Source organism: Rhodamnia argentea, chromosome 4 (genome assembly GCF_020921035.1).
Source record: "Rhodamnia argentea isolate NSW1041297 chromosome 4, ASM2092103v1, whole genome shotgun sequence".
NCBI lineage: Eukaryota > Viridiplantae > Streptophyta > Magnoliopsida > Myrtales > Myrtaceae > Rhodamnia > Rhodamnia argentea.
In genome coordinates this window covers 9,584,385-9,600,265 of record NC_063153.1, presented here as the reverse complement: position 1 = coordinate 9,600,265, position 15,881 = coordinate 9,584,385, and the positions used below count along the sequence as shown (strand labels likewise).

The 15,881-nt window shown below is 41.6% G+C and overlaps 2 protein-coding genes across 4 annotated transcripts; one reads left to right on the top strand and one right to left on the bottom strand.

Annotated features, from left to right (window-relative positions):
* Nucleotides 1–947: 947 nt before the first annotated feature.
* LOC115753746 (protein tesmin/TSO1-like CXC 4) lies at nt 948–9,122 on the bottom strand. Of its 3 annotated transcripts, none has more exons than XM_048277335.1 (13): nt 8,823–9,122; nt 7,553–7,707; nt 6,898–7,462; nt 6,662–6,820; nt 3,595–4,262; nt 3,428–3,502; nt 3,166–3,349; nt 2,999–3,097; nt 2,853–2,919; nt 2,478–2,646; nt 1,610–2,372; nt 1,398–1,508; nt 948–1,307 (listed from the first exon to the last, which is right to left on the bottom strand). In XM_048277335.1, exons 1-11 carry the CDS (start codon nt 8,910–8,912, stop codon nt 1,619–1,621), a joined length of 2,985 nt encoding a protein of 994 aa, XP_048133292.1. In that variant the 5' UTR covers nt 8,913–9,122; the 3' UTR covers nt 948–1,307; nt 1,398–1,508; nt 1,610–1,618. The 3 variants fall into 3 exon arrangements, with proteins under 3 accessions (XP_048133292.1, XP_030548379.1, XP_048133293.1); XM_030692519.2 differs by having other exon boundaries at nt 6,662–6,799; nt 8,823–9,121; XM_048277336.1 differs by having other exon boundaries at nt 948–1,508.
* Nucleotides 9,123–11,982: 2,860 nt separating this feature from the next.
* LOC115753697 (G-type lectin S-receptor-like serine/threonine-protein kinase CES101) lies at nt 11,983–15,490 on the top strand. The gene is made up of 7 exons (XM_030692424.2): nt 11,983–13,256; nt 13,569–13,679; nt 13,769–13,983; nt 14,083–14,290; nt 14,412–14,649; nt 14,744–14,894; nt 14,973–15,490. Exons 1-7 carry the CDS (start codon nt 12,092–12,094, stop codon nt 15,273–15,275), a joined length of 2,391 nt encoding a protein of 796 aa, XP_030548284.1. The 5' UTR covers nt 11,983–12,091; the 3' UTR covers nt 15,276–15,490.
* The last annotated feature ends 391 nt before the right edge of the window (nt 15,491–15,881 follow it).

The window sequence follows — 15,881 nt, the reverse complement described above, 5'->3', positions numbered from 1 at the left end:
CAAGGCGAACACTTGTGACGGGCCCATTGTCTTGGATTCGTGGACCCAATCAGCCCAAAAACCGGGCCCATTAGCCTTAAATGGGCCACCAACTTGGGCATTGTCCATGTGGCCCACTAAACATGGTACTATCGTATCCGGCCCATGGGCCTTAAAATGGGCCTTCTGCACAACTGGGCAGAGGATGGGCCCATTTATGGGATGGTGGGTCCAGTCAAGTACCAAAATGCCCTATCACTTTTGGGTTTCGTTAGTCCAATTGAGGCCCAAAATATCCGGCCTGGTGACGGCAGACACTGACTTCGTCGTCTAAGGCCCAAATACACTGTCCATGAAGGCCCACCGAGGCTGTGCGCAACTATCCCGCCCAAGGGCCTTGAAGCCCAAGGTAATTTTTTATTCGTGAGCTCACGGGCCTCAAATGAGCATCTGACTTGGCCCTTTACCTATTAAAGCCCACTTTTGGGTTTTCACAGTCCAGTTTAGGCAAAAAATTACTGCCTATCAGTTAAGGACCGAAAAAAGAAATTGGCATGTAGGCCCAAAGGTGGACCATTGGTCCAAAAGCGGCCCAGAATATGATAGACGAAAAAATGATCGCTAAGCAGTCAATTAACATTTTCATGCATGATGAACATACTTGTGTTTATTTATTTTTGTAAAGAAACAAATGATCGTTTTCAAGAAAATGCTTTCCAAACAATTTGATGGGACAATCTCAAATATGCTGCACATGAAGTACCTAATCATTTTCTTACTCTCCTATCAGATCACACGATACAAATGACCATGGGCTTGATCACTAAGGGAACAACCCAAACATTACCCCTCGTGCAAGTCTTATTGCATTTAATATCCAAAGCCATTAGATCAGGCCTAAGCCACTTCATTGATGCCTGGCGAGGTGAAAACAGAAAGTGGCGAATTACTAAAAAGGCAACTGCATATGCAGGAAAATAACCTAACGATTCATACCTAAAGAGAAGACCATATGCATCCAGATTAAGGGCACATATAGCTGTACATATGAACAACAAAACTTGCAATTATCCTAGTAACCTTAAAAAAAAAAAAAGATAAAACTCTAATTACTACCTTTTTCGCTTCTTCTGGTGGAGCAGAACATACAACAAATTTTAACCCCCTCTCAGGGATGAAACTGATTAAGTGAACGAAGGAGCAGTGTCCCAACCAGGCAATCAGTTAAGAGGAAACGAGAGGAGAGCAGACCCTATGACAACTCAACGGCACTTATCGGTATCTTCTTTCCATAGGAAACACTCCAACGGTGTCACAACTCCATGTACCTATTTCCAACATCAAATATGTGTTAGCAATGGATTAACGGTTAATGCACAGCGGGGGAAAACGTAGGTCTGAGGATTTTGGGTCCAAACCTGATTGATGCTCCGTTTGACCCATGTATCTCACTTAAGAAGGCAGAATTTGTGACCACATCCGCCAAATCTAACTGTGAGTAAACCCAGGAAGTAGAATGATTGCACAAACTGACGACAAAAAGATACATCAAGGATACAGCTTACTGCTAAATTCCAACAACCAACCCCCAAAACTATGAGTAAAATTAAAGAGAGGAGAGACTGCTCACCTTAACTCCTTATCTACAGTCTGTTTTATCATTTGGTGTGCCATCATCTTGATAATCAAGACTGTTTTCGCCGCTAGTACCTTTAGGACCAATACAAGGGGTGAGAGGAGGGAAAGCCGGAACTGCCTTCAGTATAAACTTGCGGCCACTCTTCAAGGCCACCGAAGAGCTTGTATTAAGTCCATGCAGATGACTGTGAGGAGGAGAAACACGCTTACGACTGGGGGAGCTAACTTTCACTGATTTTGCAGTGGTTGGATCGTCCTTCAATACTTCAGGCGTGTCATCTCCCAGAATGGCAACACCCGACAAAGGATCTTCGCAAGATTTGGAACCAACTAATTGAGTCCCTGGGGTAACTGGAGAATGCCACCGATGAGAGTTGCCTGCACGGTGATTATTTCCAGGAAACGCCGGGATGATTGAAGTGCAGATGTTATCCTTTGCTTTAGATGACTCGGAAGCTAAGCCAGCCTTGATAGGGGGGCTTGATATAGGAGCAAGGCGGCATAAATTCAACAATGAATCACGTCTAGGGGAGAATTCATCCACCATCTCATTTTCTGCATCATTGTCATCTGCAACCTGATTAAAAGAACCCGGTTTCAGAGTATCTTTTTGCCTTTCTTGTGGTACGTCTCTATTATCCACACTTCCTGGAGGTCTTCCGGATTTTGCAGATGATGATAAGATCTGATGATCTGAATCAGGCAATATAATGTTTCTTGTAGAAAGCCGGGATCTCAAAGGACCCTTTCCATGGCTGGAGAAGGAAAAATGAAAAAAGTGATTGATCAGCTCAAGAAAACTTGATTCAATCCTTCAGTTCCTAGAATGAAGTCAGACTTCAAGCTATCGCAAGTCTTACTCCGAAAACTGCAATGATGGTGTTTGTGGAATTAGCTGGACAGGCTCATACGTATGCATACGCAAGTGATCTTTCTCAGATGCCACTGTTTGCAGCTTCTCATCGTTTATGCCCTCGAAGCTTCTCTCACTAACTCTGCTGCCTGTTACTTCTCTAGTTACACAATAATCTGACAAGAACCATAGTTTATACTTTAAAAGAAGAAACTATGGAGAAAGGATCGCCTCTTAGTTCCTAGTGAATAGAAAAAGCAAACTTTCAAGTATGGCATGTCTTGCCCTCCTCTTTCCTTATTCTGACGAAAGGAAACTCAAATATCATAAGTTACCCAATCATTTCAAAAAGAAAAAAGAACTGCCCACAATAAATGCTTACCCTCCTTTGTTCCATAAACATTTTTGCATCCTTCACATCGGCAATTATCCGAGCATCCAACATTGGCCTATTAAAAAGGCAGACATACAAAGTTAATTACAAGGATAACAAGCATCCATGAGTGTCAGTATAGCAAGAGATAAAACCTGATAGCATTCACAGTATTTCTTCAGACACATTGACTTTTTGCAATTGCATCCTCTTTTGTGCCGTGCTGATGCTGGTGTTGACAAAACTCCATCTTCCTGTGGATAGTGAAGAAAATTATTAGTTGCAGCAACAGAAGTCAGACTAAATCTAAAATGGAGTGTACCCTATTTTTTGCTGAAAACTCCCCGCTACTTTCTATAATCTTTGGAGCAAATGCCAGCGGATTGCGGGATTCAATTTGTTGTCGTGTCTCAAGAACTGTTTGTTCATATTGAGGTCGATTAAGGCATCCTTGGCACGAACAAGGTTCAACACAATACATTCCAGCGGCGAAACAGTCACAATAACTGGAAGAGGCAAAAACATAAGTCGCACCACTGCAGACCATCGGAGGGGAAACACAAAGTACAAGTTAATTAGCTTACAGTTTCAAGCATTTACTCTTCTTACAATTGCAACGTTTGCAACCATCGCTGCTGAAGTTGCCTGTTGTCTTGTTCCTAGTGAACCACAGTGAGAGTTAGCGGAGTGCTTAAACCACCTATAGAACAGAGTGCGAAATCAACATCTAAGAAAAGGAAAGTGAACTAACCTTTTCTTTTTGGGACTCAGTTGGATAAACTCCTCTGATCCATCAACAACTGCTAAATCAAGATTCCTCTTTCCACGTGGGGTATCATAATGCTCATGTGGTTTCAACAAATTCTGGTCCTCAATCTCAGGAAGAGAATCAGTAGCTGTACATGTCGCAGTTTCTGAAACCTTCCTCTCGTACCTTTCATCTAAAGCCCCCGAGGGAACTGTCTTGAGTAGGTCTGATGAAATTGCACATTCACTTGATTTACCCCACATATAGCAGGTTTCAGTGAAGGCCAACTTTATATCTTCTACATCCTCGTGGTCTTCCTCTGGTTTAACGTTTTTGGCTGCTCTGCAACTTAGTATTCTGGTACCAACAATACTATTTAAATGCAAGCCAATACCCGATGGCTTGGATGCTGTAATGGGAGAGCTTTCACACTGGTGATCGGCCAGGATGCTTGTGACAGGTTTGTACGGCTCCCGGATTGGTCTCTTGCTGGAAGTTATATTGGAATTAGGCCTAGACAAATCCAGATCTTCCATATCTGCAGCAGTAGCCAGTGATCTTGAAGTGTCCAAGTTACGTGCTGGTAAACTTAAAGATCTTGAAAAACTATTTGGGTGTGAATCATCAAATTGAAGACAGCGTCTAAGCAATCCTCGCTGATGTAGAATAATCTGCAGCAAACAGATTGGTTATTGACATGGCATAATAACAATAACAACAACAAGAACAACAAGAAGGAGAAGAAGAAGATGAAGAACCCTATTTATCCTTCTGTTTCCGCTAGACCCCTGACTACACTGTATCACAGTAAACAAACTTGGCACTTGCCAAAGAAACAAAATTGGAAATGGGCCATGCCATAATAGCAAGACGACAACTTCATGACACTAAGCAACCAGCAATATGCTCAATATAAACAGAGAAAGTAAAGGAGAAACCTTGCAGATAATATGCGGATGAAACCTGGAGTTGACTATGTAGAGTTAAGCACATGGGATCGACTCCTTTATTTTGATTAAATGAGATCCTCCATATGCCTCCCTATCAAAGTCTATAGCTTTCCTTGCCAAAGTTCCTAGTCGACTTTTTGCAATTTACTCCTAAAGGTTCAAGATTAAAATGGCAGCAGAAACTTCAGTTTTCGACTATCCACGAGTGAAGCTGATGACTAAGAATAAAATGGAGAGATGCAGACTTAATTTACAACAAAAGTCCAATCATCATTTACAGCTAAACCTGATCATAGGCCTGGCTTGGTTTTTAATATAGGCCAGTGGGGCTGAGACGGGCCCAAAGGTGAATAGAAGTTGCATGTGAGGGCTTCAGCAAGTGGCTTCCTAATGGGAATTACTTGACCTGGCCTGCATTACCTTTCCGACCCCAAACTTTTTAGATTTGTTTCTGCTATGAATTTTCTATGATTGGAGTCCTTGTGACGGGATAATAGTGGGATCCTATGAAGATAGATCTATAAGCCTGATCTTGGACCTGATCCAAGCACAAGGCCTAGAATGTTTGCAATGTGCCATCCTGCACAATGGTGACCTCCATGTACAACTAAAACAGGAGCTCATGACTTTTTTATCTCCAAATATACCTATTGCACAATTCGTGCAGAAACTACTATAAGATTAACCAGAAAATGAGAGAGAAGTTATTATTTGGTTACTCCATTGTTCTAAAAAAAAACATCGAGAAGAGATCTCATCATATTTTCAACACAATAAAATACCACAATCACTTGAATAAATGCTTTTATAACATCATCTTGTTGAAGACAAGTTCAATAAATCATAAAAAAACAAGCTAATTCTTTCTCTCACCGACAATAAAACTTTAGGAAAGACCCAACAATTACGTCAAATGAATAGTAGTCAATTTCAGAGAAGACGAACAAGCATCTAAAACGATACATGCTAATCTTGTTATTGTTTAACTCACTAGAAAGAAATCGTGCCAAAGATTAAACCAACATCGTAATGGCTCTGGGTAAAAGACGAACTGAGCAGCCACCAAAAGCGGAACTTCACTTCAGCAGAAACTTCTATTCCAAACCATCACCTATACTCAATAATCCTTGTACAAGATGTCACTAACATAAAATCTCAAGCCAAAACTACTTTCAATGTGGTTCCCAGAAATGTCAGGACCTCAGCGGCCAATTACAGCCAAAAGACAACAGTGACCTCTCATTGATATGCCATCCTGACACCTCATGCCTGCACTCTGCAGCTATTTATCAAGGAGGAAGAGCAATATTTGTCTGATTTATGCTAATAAAGACATAGAACACTGTAAAGATTTCATCCTTGGTCATTCATTTCAAGCCGGGGACTGCCTGCAATAAGATGAAATGGTTTGCAGCAGGCATTCAGAAAAGATCCACTCCCATTTTAAGGACTTCCCACAGTCTTGCCTTCCCAGCCTCACGAAAAGGTTGGTAAAGTAAAGAGAGGCCATAATCTTCTGCTGTTTAATCATATCAATGACAGTGAAAATTGCTTGAAGCCACAATGATTGAGAACCCTTTCCCATTAAAAGTTCAGTTACCTTACCATAAGTGGTGCCTACTGAATGTATCTAAAATCTACCCTCAATATTTTAAAGCATATTAAAGTCATGGCTCTGGGTTCTACCCATCAGAACATCTTCTAAACACATTTAGTAATTGCACCATCATAGGCTCAAACATTAAACAAATAACCAACTATCTTAACACATGTATCATTTCTTTGCTAGTTAAACATCTCATTACATATATTGTACATGGAATATTCAATACTTAACTAAGATGATAACACAATGAACAAATCGTGAAAAAACAAAGGACGAATGTCTTTTGCCTGTGGAATAGTGGAAAAAGGAAGCATGACTATAAGGCACAGAAAATAAGATAAAATGCACCATTATATAAAAAGGACGAAGCCTCCCCAAATAAAGATATTAGATTATAATGAATAGCTGCAGAGAGATCTCTACATGGACAAATCTCAGGATATGTAGAAGATGGCCTTTTTGAATTTTGAAAAACAAAGAAAAGGTAACTGCCTGGAAAGCCATTGAGACAAACCTCATGATGATGTGAATCAGCATGTGCATTTAAGGTTGCCTGTGAATCCACTCCATCATTACATGCGTCAACCATAGGACAGGATTCAGGGAGCAATTGCAGGCCATGAGATCCGCACTGATGGCTACATCCTGCAAGCTGCATAGTACAGTTCGTAAACTAGAGGAGAAAAGTTCCCTAAAACGCATGCTAATCGAAGCTAATAACTTAGCTAATGGGAAGAACTCTCTAACTACCTGAGCAACTGAATCTACAGATTGTTGCTTTTCAGATATATTTTCAACAGACAAGTCAAGCACAGTTTTTACGCATTCAATAGTTGATTTGCCTCCCCTGCTGTGCTCATCTTCCGCTTCAGTGGGTTGTTGATTACACGTTAGCCTTTCCTGAAGCTCCTCCTGTCTTTCACCAGAGAAACCATGAGCTAAATTCTCTTCTGCCCTGTATTCGTTCTCCATATTAGTTTCTTGGTCAAACTTCGAGAGATTGTCCACCGAGAAAGTGACATTACTGAGCAAACAATTTTCCCTTTCTTTCCTAGAGTGGCCCACTAAATGAGCAGAATTGGCACAATCAACCTCAACTGGATCAGCCAAGTATTCATCTACACACCCAGAAGAACTGCATGGCTGAGCTTGTGAAGAGTCTGTGCAGCTAAAGTTGCCTTTATCATGAGTAACAGCTTCAACTCTTGCTTGGGCGACAAGTTCATTGGGCTCCTCGGAAGCCTCTTCAATTTTTTCCTTACATCGATTTTCATGACGAGATAACTCTTCAACGGATGACTGGACTGGTTGAATGCTGTAAGAACCAAGGAAATGCAGTCAACTATATATCAATGTTGTTCTGGAATTTGCTAACTAAGCAACCGAGGCAATTCAAAAGTCTCACCTCTTCAAGAAATTGGCCTCACGCTGTAAGTTTACATGTGGTGAAGTAAATACAATAGGGGAAGAATTAAGCCCAGGGAAAACTTGCGGAACATGCGCAGCCTTGACTGGATTTATTGGAGAGAGGGTCTTGACAAAATTAGAGAAAGGGGACTCCTACAAGTGAGAGAAGAAGCTAAGTCGCGCATAGCACCAGTCAGAAAAACGTCACGACTAAGCCCAAAGAGCTGCACATGTATCATGCACACTGTTTCCCGCAAATAATTATGATAATATGAGCATATGCAGGTGAACATGGGCTAGATATTTAGTACAAAGTAAAGTAACAAAATGTTTACATAGCTTGGGCAGCACTCACATCATAAGCCTAGCTAACACTTGTCTTGCCTTTTGATTATAACTGAAGAGATTAAATGTTTGGGAATGGGGATCTATGATTATGCGTACACAATCCTATAATGCCTCTTTTCCAAGAACACAAGTACATTGACAAGATCTAAGACAAAACAAAACACCGAAGAGTTGAATGCCTCAATGTCCTAATCTGATATCATCTTCCTACATAACCTTCAAATTTCGTCTGCCTTACAAGAAAAACTACAGAGTTGAAGCACGTGTCTTTTACCTTACCAAATACAGCATATAGAATAATCATGCATCAGTGTTACCATTCGTCCCATGCTGTCTCACAAACGATTATCAATAGATTTCTCAAGATGTGGGAAAGCTTAATTTAAAGAAATGGCTTCGAGGACATAAACTGAGAAACCACTGCATCAACAGAATGATAATACCTCATTCCACCAATGATTGACGGTTTGACGCACATCACATGAATTCGCAGATCCATTAGAATGACTTCCAAATAGACACTATTCCATCAAGAAACGTGAATGCAACTACCAAATAAACACACGCGGAAAGAACACTCGAGGGGATTGCTCCACCAAAAAACTCTCGCTTCCTACTTCGGGCCATAATCCAGCAAACGTAGCTCGAGTTCACATCGGCACTGAACTTAGCTCTCGGAAGGCTGAGAGCAACAAACAAGCGCAATCAAAGCGCCAAACAACACTCAGATTGCAGCAAAATGCTACCGCAGAAAAATGAGAATCGGAGCTGAAAAACAAACACCGAGACCCGTCCGGAACCGAAGATGAAATCCGGAAACTCGTCGGATACAATCACCTAACACACAGATTGCAGCAACTACAACAACAACAACAACAACAACACCAGAAAAAAACAAAGGGAGCGAAGTCGCGAATTACTTGAACCGGAGGAGAATCCGACGGAGCGCGAGCACAATCAACCGCGGCCGCGGGCCTGTCGGCCTTCGCAACAACGTCAGGAGACTCCATGGCGGAAAACCCTAACTCGAATCCTAAGCTAAGCTCCGAAACAAAACCCCTAAACGAAGAAGAAGCTGCTCTCGCCCCGGCATTTACTCGAGCTCTTCTTATCTCGGAATCCCAGCTACTAGAGAAGACGCTCTGGAAATGAGGTTCGCGTTTTCAATTTTCTCCTCTCTTTTTTTTTTTTTTTACTTTTTTCTGTCGACAACATTTCTCAATTTTTATTTAAGTTGTGGAGGTTTTTGGCACTCGATGAATTATCGGACGGAGGCTGAAAAAGCGGGCGTTTGAAAACCGGGCGGGAACACTAGCTGTTACCAGCCTCCCCCTTCTTTTGGTGGATAAATGGGCCCGTATTGGGCCTTTACAGTATTTGGGCCTACGTTGGGTTTCCGGCCCATAAGTGGGATAAACAAGCGGGGACGGATAATGAAATTTTCGGCACCTCAATTTCCGTCAATTTTTTTTGGAAAATTTTTCAAAAAAATTATAAAATGAATCTTTTTGGTAGAAGTTACGATGTTGTTCTGTATATGTTTTCATAAAAAAAAAATCTGAGGCACTCAACATATATCCGGCTTGTAATTTACATAAATTAACGTGTTTTTGGTAAGTCGATATGTTTTTGGTTAATTGATCAAGAGTGACCGAATGGTGCTATTACGGCTACCTACTAGCCGAATTAGAGGGAAACGAAAATCATGGCCATTGGTTTTTTTGACCTAATATTAATTGCAAAAAAAGAAAAACAAATTGGACGGTTTGCCCTTCTTCTTTTTTGGGTCGGAAAAAAGAATTTCGACAGATTTGATAATGTGATAACTCGAGAAATGACTAGAAAGATTGTTGGAGATCAAATTGTGCCAAAAATATAGTTGCCATGCCATTGGAGGACTTGATCTCACGGTCGAGAGAGGAAGGGATATTTTGGACTTTTCATTTTCCCGCGGATAGAGAGTATGGTGTATCGCAAGTTTATTGCGCGATGGTTGAAACTACACGCGTGGCGGCTTGGGGACCAAGTCGTCAGTCAACGCTTCCCAGGACAAATGTGGAAGCAAGAAACTAACTACTTGCAGACTAATGCACAAGAGGTCAAATCATGAAACAAGCGAATTGCGTCTTATAAGACATAAATTAACGCGTTACCTTTTCTTTTCTTTTCTTTTTTCAATCTGCCATTGACTCGTCTTTTGGTTCTAATGATTAAGTGCATCAAAGTTATTACGACTTACTATTAACGCATTTAGAATGAACGGAATCTTGAGCCGGGATCGAACCCTCCACGAGATTCATTGTTACATTACTTGTATCTTTCTTGTTTATAAACAAAGCTGATTCAATTAAAAACAGAAGATTGGACACCTCAACTTTCGAAAAAGAATTTTTTTCTTCTTTTCACGGCTTGGCTTAGCTTGGTGATAAGTCGGAGGAAGGTGAGGATGGTGTTGACTGATTTTCAAAAGCGGAATTTCTAAAGAATTGGTCGGCTTACGATAATTAGATAAAGATAATGATAATTCCAATTGTTTTGAAGACCCAAAATGTCTTTTCTTTTGTTGCAAAAGCACGGGGTTAAGATAACCTAACATTAATTGCGAATTCATCTTGTTTTTTCGCCGGAAGATGAATTTTGACATGTTTGGTGCTGTCAGAAAGTTAGAGAAATGACTAGGAAGATTGTTGGAGATGGCATGGTGCCAAAGTTACTTGCCCTGCCCATGTCATTGGAGGACATGATCTCTCATTCTCATTCATGGTCAAGAGAGGAAGGGACATTTTCGACTTTTCATTTTCCCGTGGATAATATGGTCCGCAAAGAATTTAATTACGTGACCAATGCAACTACATGTGTGTGCTTGGAAGCCAAGTCAGTCAACGCTTTCAAAGAGCAATGTGAAAGCAAAGCACACAAGATCATTGGCAGACTCGGTGCGCGAGAGGTCAAATAGGACTGCCGCTTCCATTTGGCGTGGGCTAAAATGTCAATGGTTGACTGACCCCTTACCTCAAGGCCGCCAAAGAAAAGAACCCGAATGGTTTGGGGGAAAATTGTCCTAAAAGTCATAAATTTTATCAATTCAGTTTTATTTTTTCTTTAAATTTTGCGAATTCAATTCTAGATATTTTTACATTTTGCCAAGTGAGTCTATCCGACCAATTTCAACTGAAAATCGCTAATGTAGACACCGGCCGTTCTACGTGGCGCGATCGATTTTGATAAGGATGTTTTTTAATAATATTTTAATTTTTGTCAAATTACTAATTCTTTTCTCTGTTCTGTTTTTCTTACTTACATTTTTTTCCCCTTTTTCTTCCGTCGGTGGCCTCTGGAGGGGGAAAAGAAAAAAGAAAAGAAAAAAAAGTACGTGACAAAAAAACTTAAAAAATAATAAAAAATAATAAAAAATTTGAAATAGAACATTACTAAAAATTTTATCACATCAACGATTTCAAGCCAAAATGACCGGATGGATTCAATTGGTAAAATATAAAAATGCTTAGGACTAAATTGGCAAAATTAAAAAGGTTTATGACTGAATTGGCAAAAAGTACTCAATTGGCCAAATATGAAAAGGTTTACAACTCAACTAGTAAAATTAAAAAGGTTTATAATTGAATTGGAAAAATTACCAGATTGGCAAAATATGAAAAGGTTTAGGACTTAATTAATAAAATTAATAAAATTTATGACTGAAATGGTAAAAGTATAACAGAGCTGAACAACTTTCCGATGGTCAACCGTTAGTAGTTCCAAACCAAGATTTTTGCTTGTCGCTTCAACGTGATGATCTCATGTTGGAGCTTCACTGTGTTTTCCTGGAGATACTGGCACTTCAAGCAGATGAAGCAATGCCATTTCCGTGATGTCGCCCCTGGATCTTGGTTGGTCGCATCACCATTAGAGCCGCGAGATCGATCTTCGCAGAAGTCAAACAATTCTTGTTTATTTAATCCGCCAAACAAGAAAATAATGTATACTGTGGCCATTCTAGTTTGACCAAGGAAGGGAGAGATTCGAGGAAGAAGCACGAAAACATTCTCGAATATTAGGTAGCAGCCGCAGCGATTTCAGCGAAGTATTCGCCGAGCATAGCTTCGGCAAAATTTTATTCATTCCAGGAAGACTATTCGGGTCTTGAGTGCTTCCTTCTGGAGTTCAGGACCTGCAACAGTTCTCAGCGATGTCCAAGAAGAAGAGCTACAGAGGAGAGCTGTTATGGCCTCTTTTGGCTCTATTATTTGGCTCGTCCCTTGGTGCTATGGACACCATCACGCCCAAAGGCTTGTTGACTAGCAACAACACTCTTGTTTCCAGAGCCGGCGTGTTCGAGCTCGGCTTCTTCAACGACAGCTCTTCCGGCATTTACTACCTGGGAATTTGGTTCAAGGCCGATCCGAACAGGAGGGCCGTTTGGGTCAACCGCGAGAACCCCATGATCGATTCATCGTGCACTCTTCAAGTGAGGTACGATGGCAACTTGGTACTGATGGACATGCGACAAACCCCGATGATAGTCAATTCAGGATCGCTCACAACAAGTGCGAACACTTCCGCAACACTTCTTGATTCTGGGAATTTCGTTCTTAAACAAGGCGGCGCTGTTATCTGGCAAAGTTTCGATTATCCGACCGACACATTCTTGCCTGGCATGAAAATCGGGTCTTTCAATCTCAACACGGATCAGTCCAGGATACAAATCCTGGTTTCATGGGTAAGCCCACAAAATCCATCTCGAGGCTCGTTCACTCTAGGAGTCGACTATCACGAGCCGACTAAGCTTAGTGTTTGGCGCCAAGATCGTGTCCACGTGGATATCGGGTTCTGGGACAGAGGGAATTTCAGATTCATTTTCGCAAACACATCAGATAGATACAGTTTCAGCTACGTCTCCAACGAAAATGAGACTTACTTCACATTTAGTAGCAAAGGCACATATGCATCCACATGGTTCGTGCTGGCTGCGACGGGCCAGCTTGAGGAGCATAACATGGTGGATGCCGGCAGCAGGTTTTTGTTTTCGTCCGTGAGCCATCAGCTGTGCGGAGATTCACAAGGGGGTAACTCTGGCAAATGCTTGACTTCGATTCCTTCTACGTGCGAGGAGGGCGGTAGCTTCTCGCTTGTCAATGGCACGATGCCGGATTCGGCACTCGCTACTACAATGCACGTGGGATTCAACGAGTGTGAGGTCATGTGCCGGGGTAATTGTTCTTGCACGGCGTTTGTGTTCCGTCTAGATGATCAAGCCGCGTGCCAACTTTATTACGGGAACAAGGACTTGTTGAGGTCCAGAGACAGAGGAAGCGGGACATTCTACGTGCGAGGCGACACTTCTGCAGAGAACGGTCAGTATGAACGGGCTTAAAACAGAATATGGATGTCAAAACTAGTACTATTCGTAGTTTTAATTCTGTAATCATAACACGTTTAAGGCTGTCCTATTCGGTGATTCGCTCTAGCGGAGCCTCCGAAATCATGTCCGATTGCTTCATTACGCCTGATAGTCCCAAATGAGATAGTCAATTGGTAGGGCATTAACAGGTGATGTACCGAAAGAATCGGCAGTCAAACATTAAACTAAGTTGCATATCTGCGGCGAACAATGTATCTACTGTTTAATTCATTGAGTATAACTGTGCTGTTTTTTGGATTTTTAGGTGGTAAAAGGAAGAAATTGCAGTTTATTGTCGCTGGATCTCTGGCTTCTGTATCGGTCCTTATCCTGGTACTTTTAGCTTATGTGCAATGGAATAGGCACAGGAAGAAAGGTGAACTCTCTCTTTCTCCACACGCGCTGATGAGCCGTGTCGATGTTCTCTTAGTCTCAAGATTGATTCCGTGACCAATTTTATAGCAGGACATAAAGAGATGAGTGGGAGCGCGGAGACAACATTACTCCGGATCGGGATCGCAGCACCTGGTAAAGATCTTGCAAGCACAAAGAAGGCGGAAATAAGCCAGCAGAGAGACAGGGAATTAGCTCTGTTCGCTTTTTCCAGCATAGAAGTCGCAACAGACTACTTTGCCCCGAGAAATAAACTTGGTGAAGGCGGTTTTGGCCCAGTTTACAAGGTAAGCAAAGCATATAACCTCACTACATTATATAGACAATAACTTTAGATGAGCGGGAGAAAAAAATTGACAGTAACGAGATGCGGATGATGATTCCAGGGTCAACTCCAGGAGCTGGAAATTGCGGTGAAGAGACTGTCAAAGATGTCTCGGCAAGGGTTGGAGGAGTTCAAGAACGAGGTCACTCTAATATCTAAGCTGCAGCACCGGAACCTCGTGAGGCTCCTGGGATGCTGCGTCGAAGGAGAAGAGAGCATTCTGATTTACGAGTACATGCCCAACAAAAGCTTGGATTCGTTCATATTCGGTTCGTTTTTTTTTTTTCTTTCTTTTTCTGTCTGTGATCTGCTCTTTGCTTGACATGGTCAATTGAATGCCTCATTTGGAAATATGTTGTGCATCTATTATGTGATTCTACCAAAATGAAGATCCTGCGAAAAGAGTGCTTCTGGATTGGAGGAAACGTGTCGGCATAATCGAAGGCATTGCTCAAGGGATCTTGTATCTCCACAAGTACTCTAGGCTGAAAATCATCCACCGAGATTTGAAGACCAGCAACATATTGCTGGACGGCGACATGAACCCCAAGATATCCGATTTTGGCATGGCGAGAATCTTCGGAGAGAATGAAACTCGGGCGAAAACGATTAGAGTTGTCGGGACATGGTAAGCAGACCAGGTCAATAATCACAAGACTCATCCTTTTCCTATTCGTTTACTCCACCATCCTAACAACTGCTCAAATGTTTATATTGGTTAGTGGATACATGTCCCCTGAATATGCAATGGACGGTCTATTCTCGGAGATGTCGGATGTGTTCGCGTTCGGGGTCATTATGCTGGAGATAGTGAGCGGCGAGAAGAATATCGCCTTCTTCGAGTGCGATCACTCTTTGAACTTGCCGGGTAAAGTAAGTAAACTAGTCCATAACAACCTGCTCTTCACTAATTTTATCATCATCTGAGCTGGAGAATTTGGCTCGATATAGGCTTGGAATCTACTGAAAGAAGGGAACTGCATGGAGTTCATGGACCAGACGCTAGCCACTTCTTGCTCGGAGAACTCGGTGGAACGGCTCGTTCAGTTGGGCCTACTATGCGTGCAAGAAAGGCCGATGTATCGACCTACGATGTCGGATGTGGTCTCTATGCTCCACAATGAGGCAATGCCTCTGCCTCTTCCGAGAGAACCGGCATTCTTAACCCGCAAGACGGATTCGGCACTGAGCTCAAGAAGGCAGAGCCATTTTTCTGCAAGTGAGATCACAGTTTCAGAGTTATGTGCCAGGTAAAAAGGTAAAAAGCAAAGGATTAGCCATCATGACCCAAAAGTATCTTATGCCATGGAGGCTAATATGTTAGGTTTCAAGCAAGAGTTGGCAAAGCCAACCAGAGTTGTTACTGTTGCTTCATGTATGAGATTAGTGTTGCTGGGCCACAGAAGGAAGAAGATGGCAGGTGACATATGGATTGTACATAATTTCATAGAGAAAAAAAAATTGAAATTTCTCATCAGACGAATCATTTTTTTTCGAAATTGGCATAAATTAACGCATTTCTTGTTTTTTTATCAGCTGTAGACTCGCCTTCTGGTAAAATGATTAAGCATGTCGAAATACTGCAACCACAGCTTACTATTGACACACATATAGAGTGAGCCGAAAAGCATGGTTACGATAACCTGAACGTTAATTGCCAAAACAAGTTTCGCCGGACAAAGAATTTCGACAAATTCGATGTTGTCGATAGCTCAGAGAAATGACTGGAGATATTGTTGGAGATCGAATGGAACCAAATACAGTTGCTATATTGTTGGAGGACTTAGATCTAATCATGATCAAGAGAGGACCATTTTCGATTTTTCATTTTTCCTTGGATAGTATGGTGCATCAAAATTC

What these genes read in the sequence shown, in the direction of transcription:
- LOC115753746 (XM_048277336.1), bottom strand. Translation starts at nt 8,912, where the DNA reads ATGGAGTCTCCTGACGTTGTTGCGAAGGCCGACAGGCCCGCGGCCGCG. An exon ending in AAGAGTAAATGCTTGAAACT is followed by an intron (nt 3,350 to 3,427) that starts GTAAGCTAATTA and finishes TGCCTCTTCCAG; the next exon opens with TTATTGTGACTGTTTCGCCG. An exon ending in AATACTGTGAATGCTATCAG is followed by an intron (nt 2,920 to 2,998) that starts GTTTTATCTCTT and finishes CCTTTTTAATAG; the next exon opens with GCCAATGTTGGATGCTCGGA.
- LOC115753697 (XM_030692424.2), top strand. Translation starts at nt 12,092, where the DNA reads ATGTCCAAGAAGAAGAGCTACAGAGGAGAGCTGTTATGGCCTCTTTTG. An exon ending in GAATAGGCACAGGAAGAAAG is followed by an intron (nt 13,680 to 13,768) that starts GTGAACTCTCTC and finishes ATTTTATAGCAG; the next exon opens with GACATAAAGAGATGAGTGGG. An exon ending in GTTTTGGCCCAGTTTACAAG is followed by an intron (nt 13,984 to 14,082) that starts GTAAGCAAAGCA and finishes TGATGATTCCAG; the next exon opens with GGTCAACTCCAGGAGCTGGA.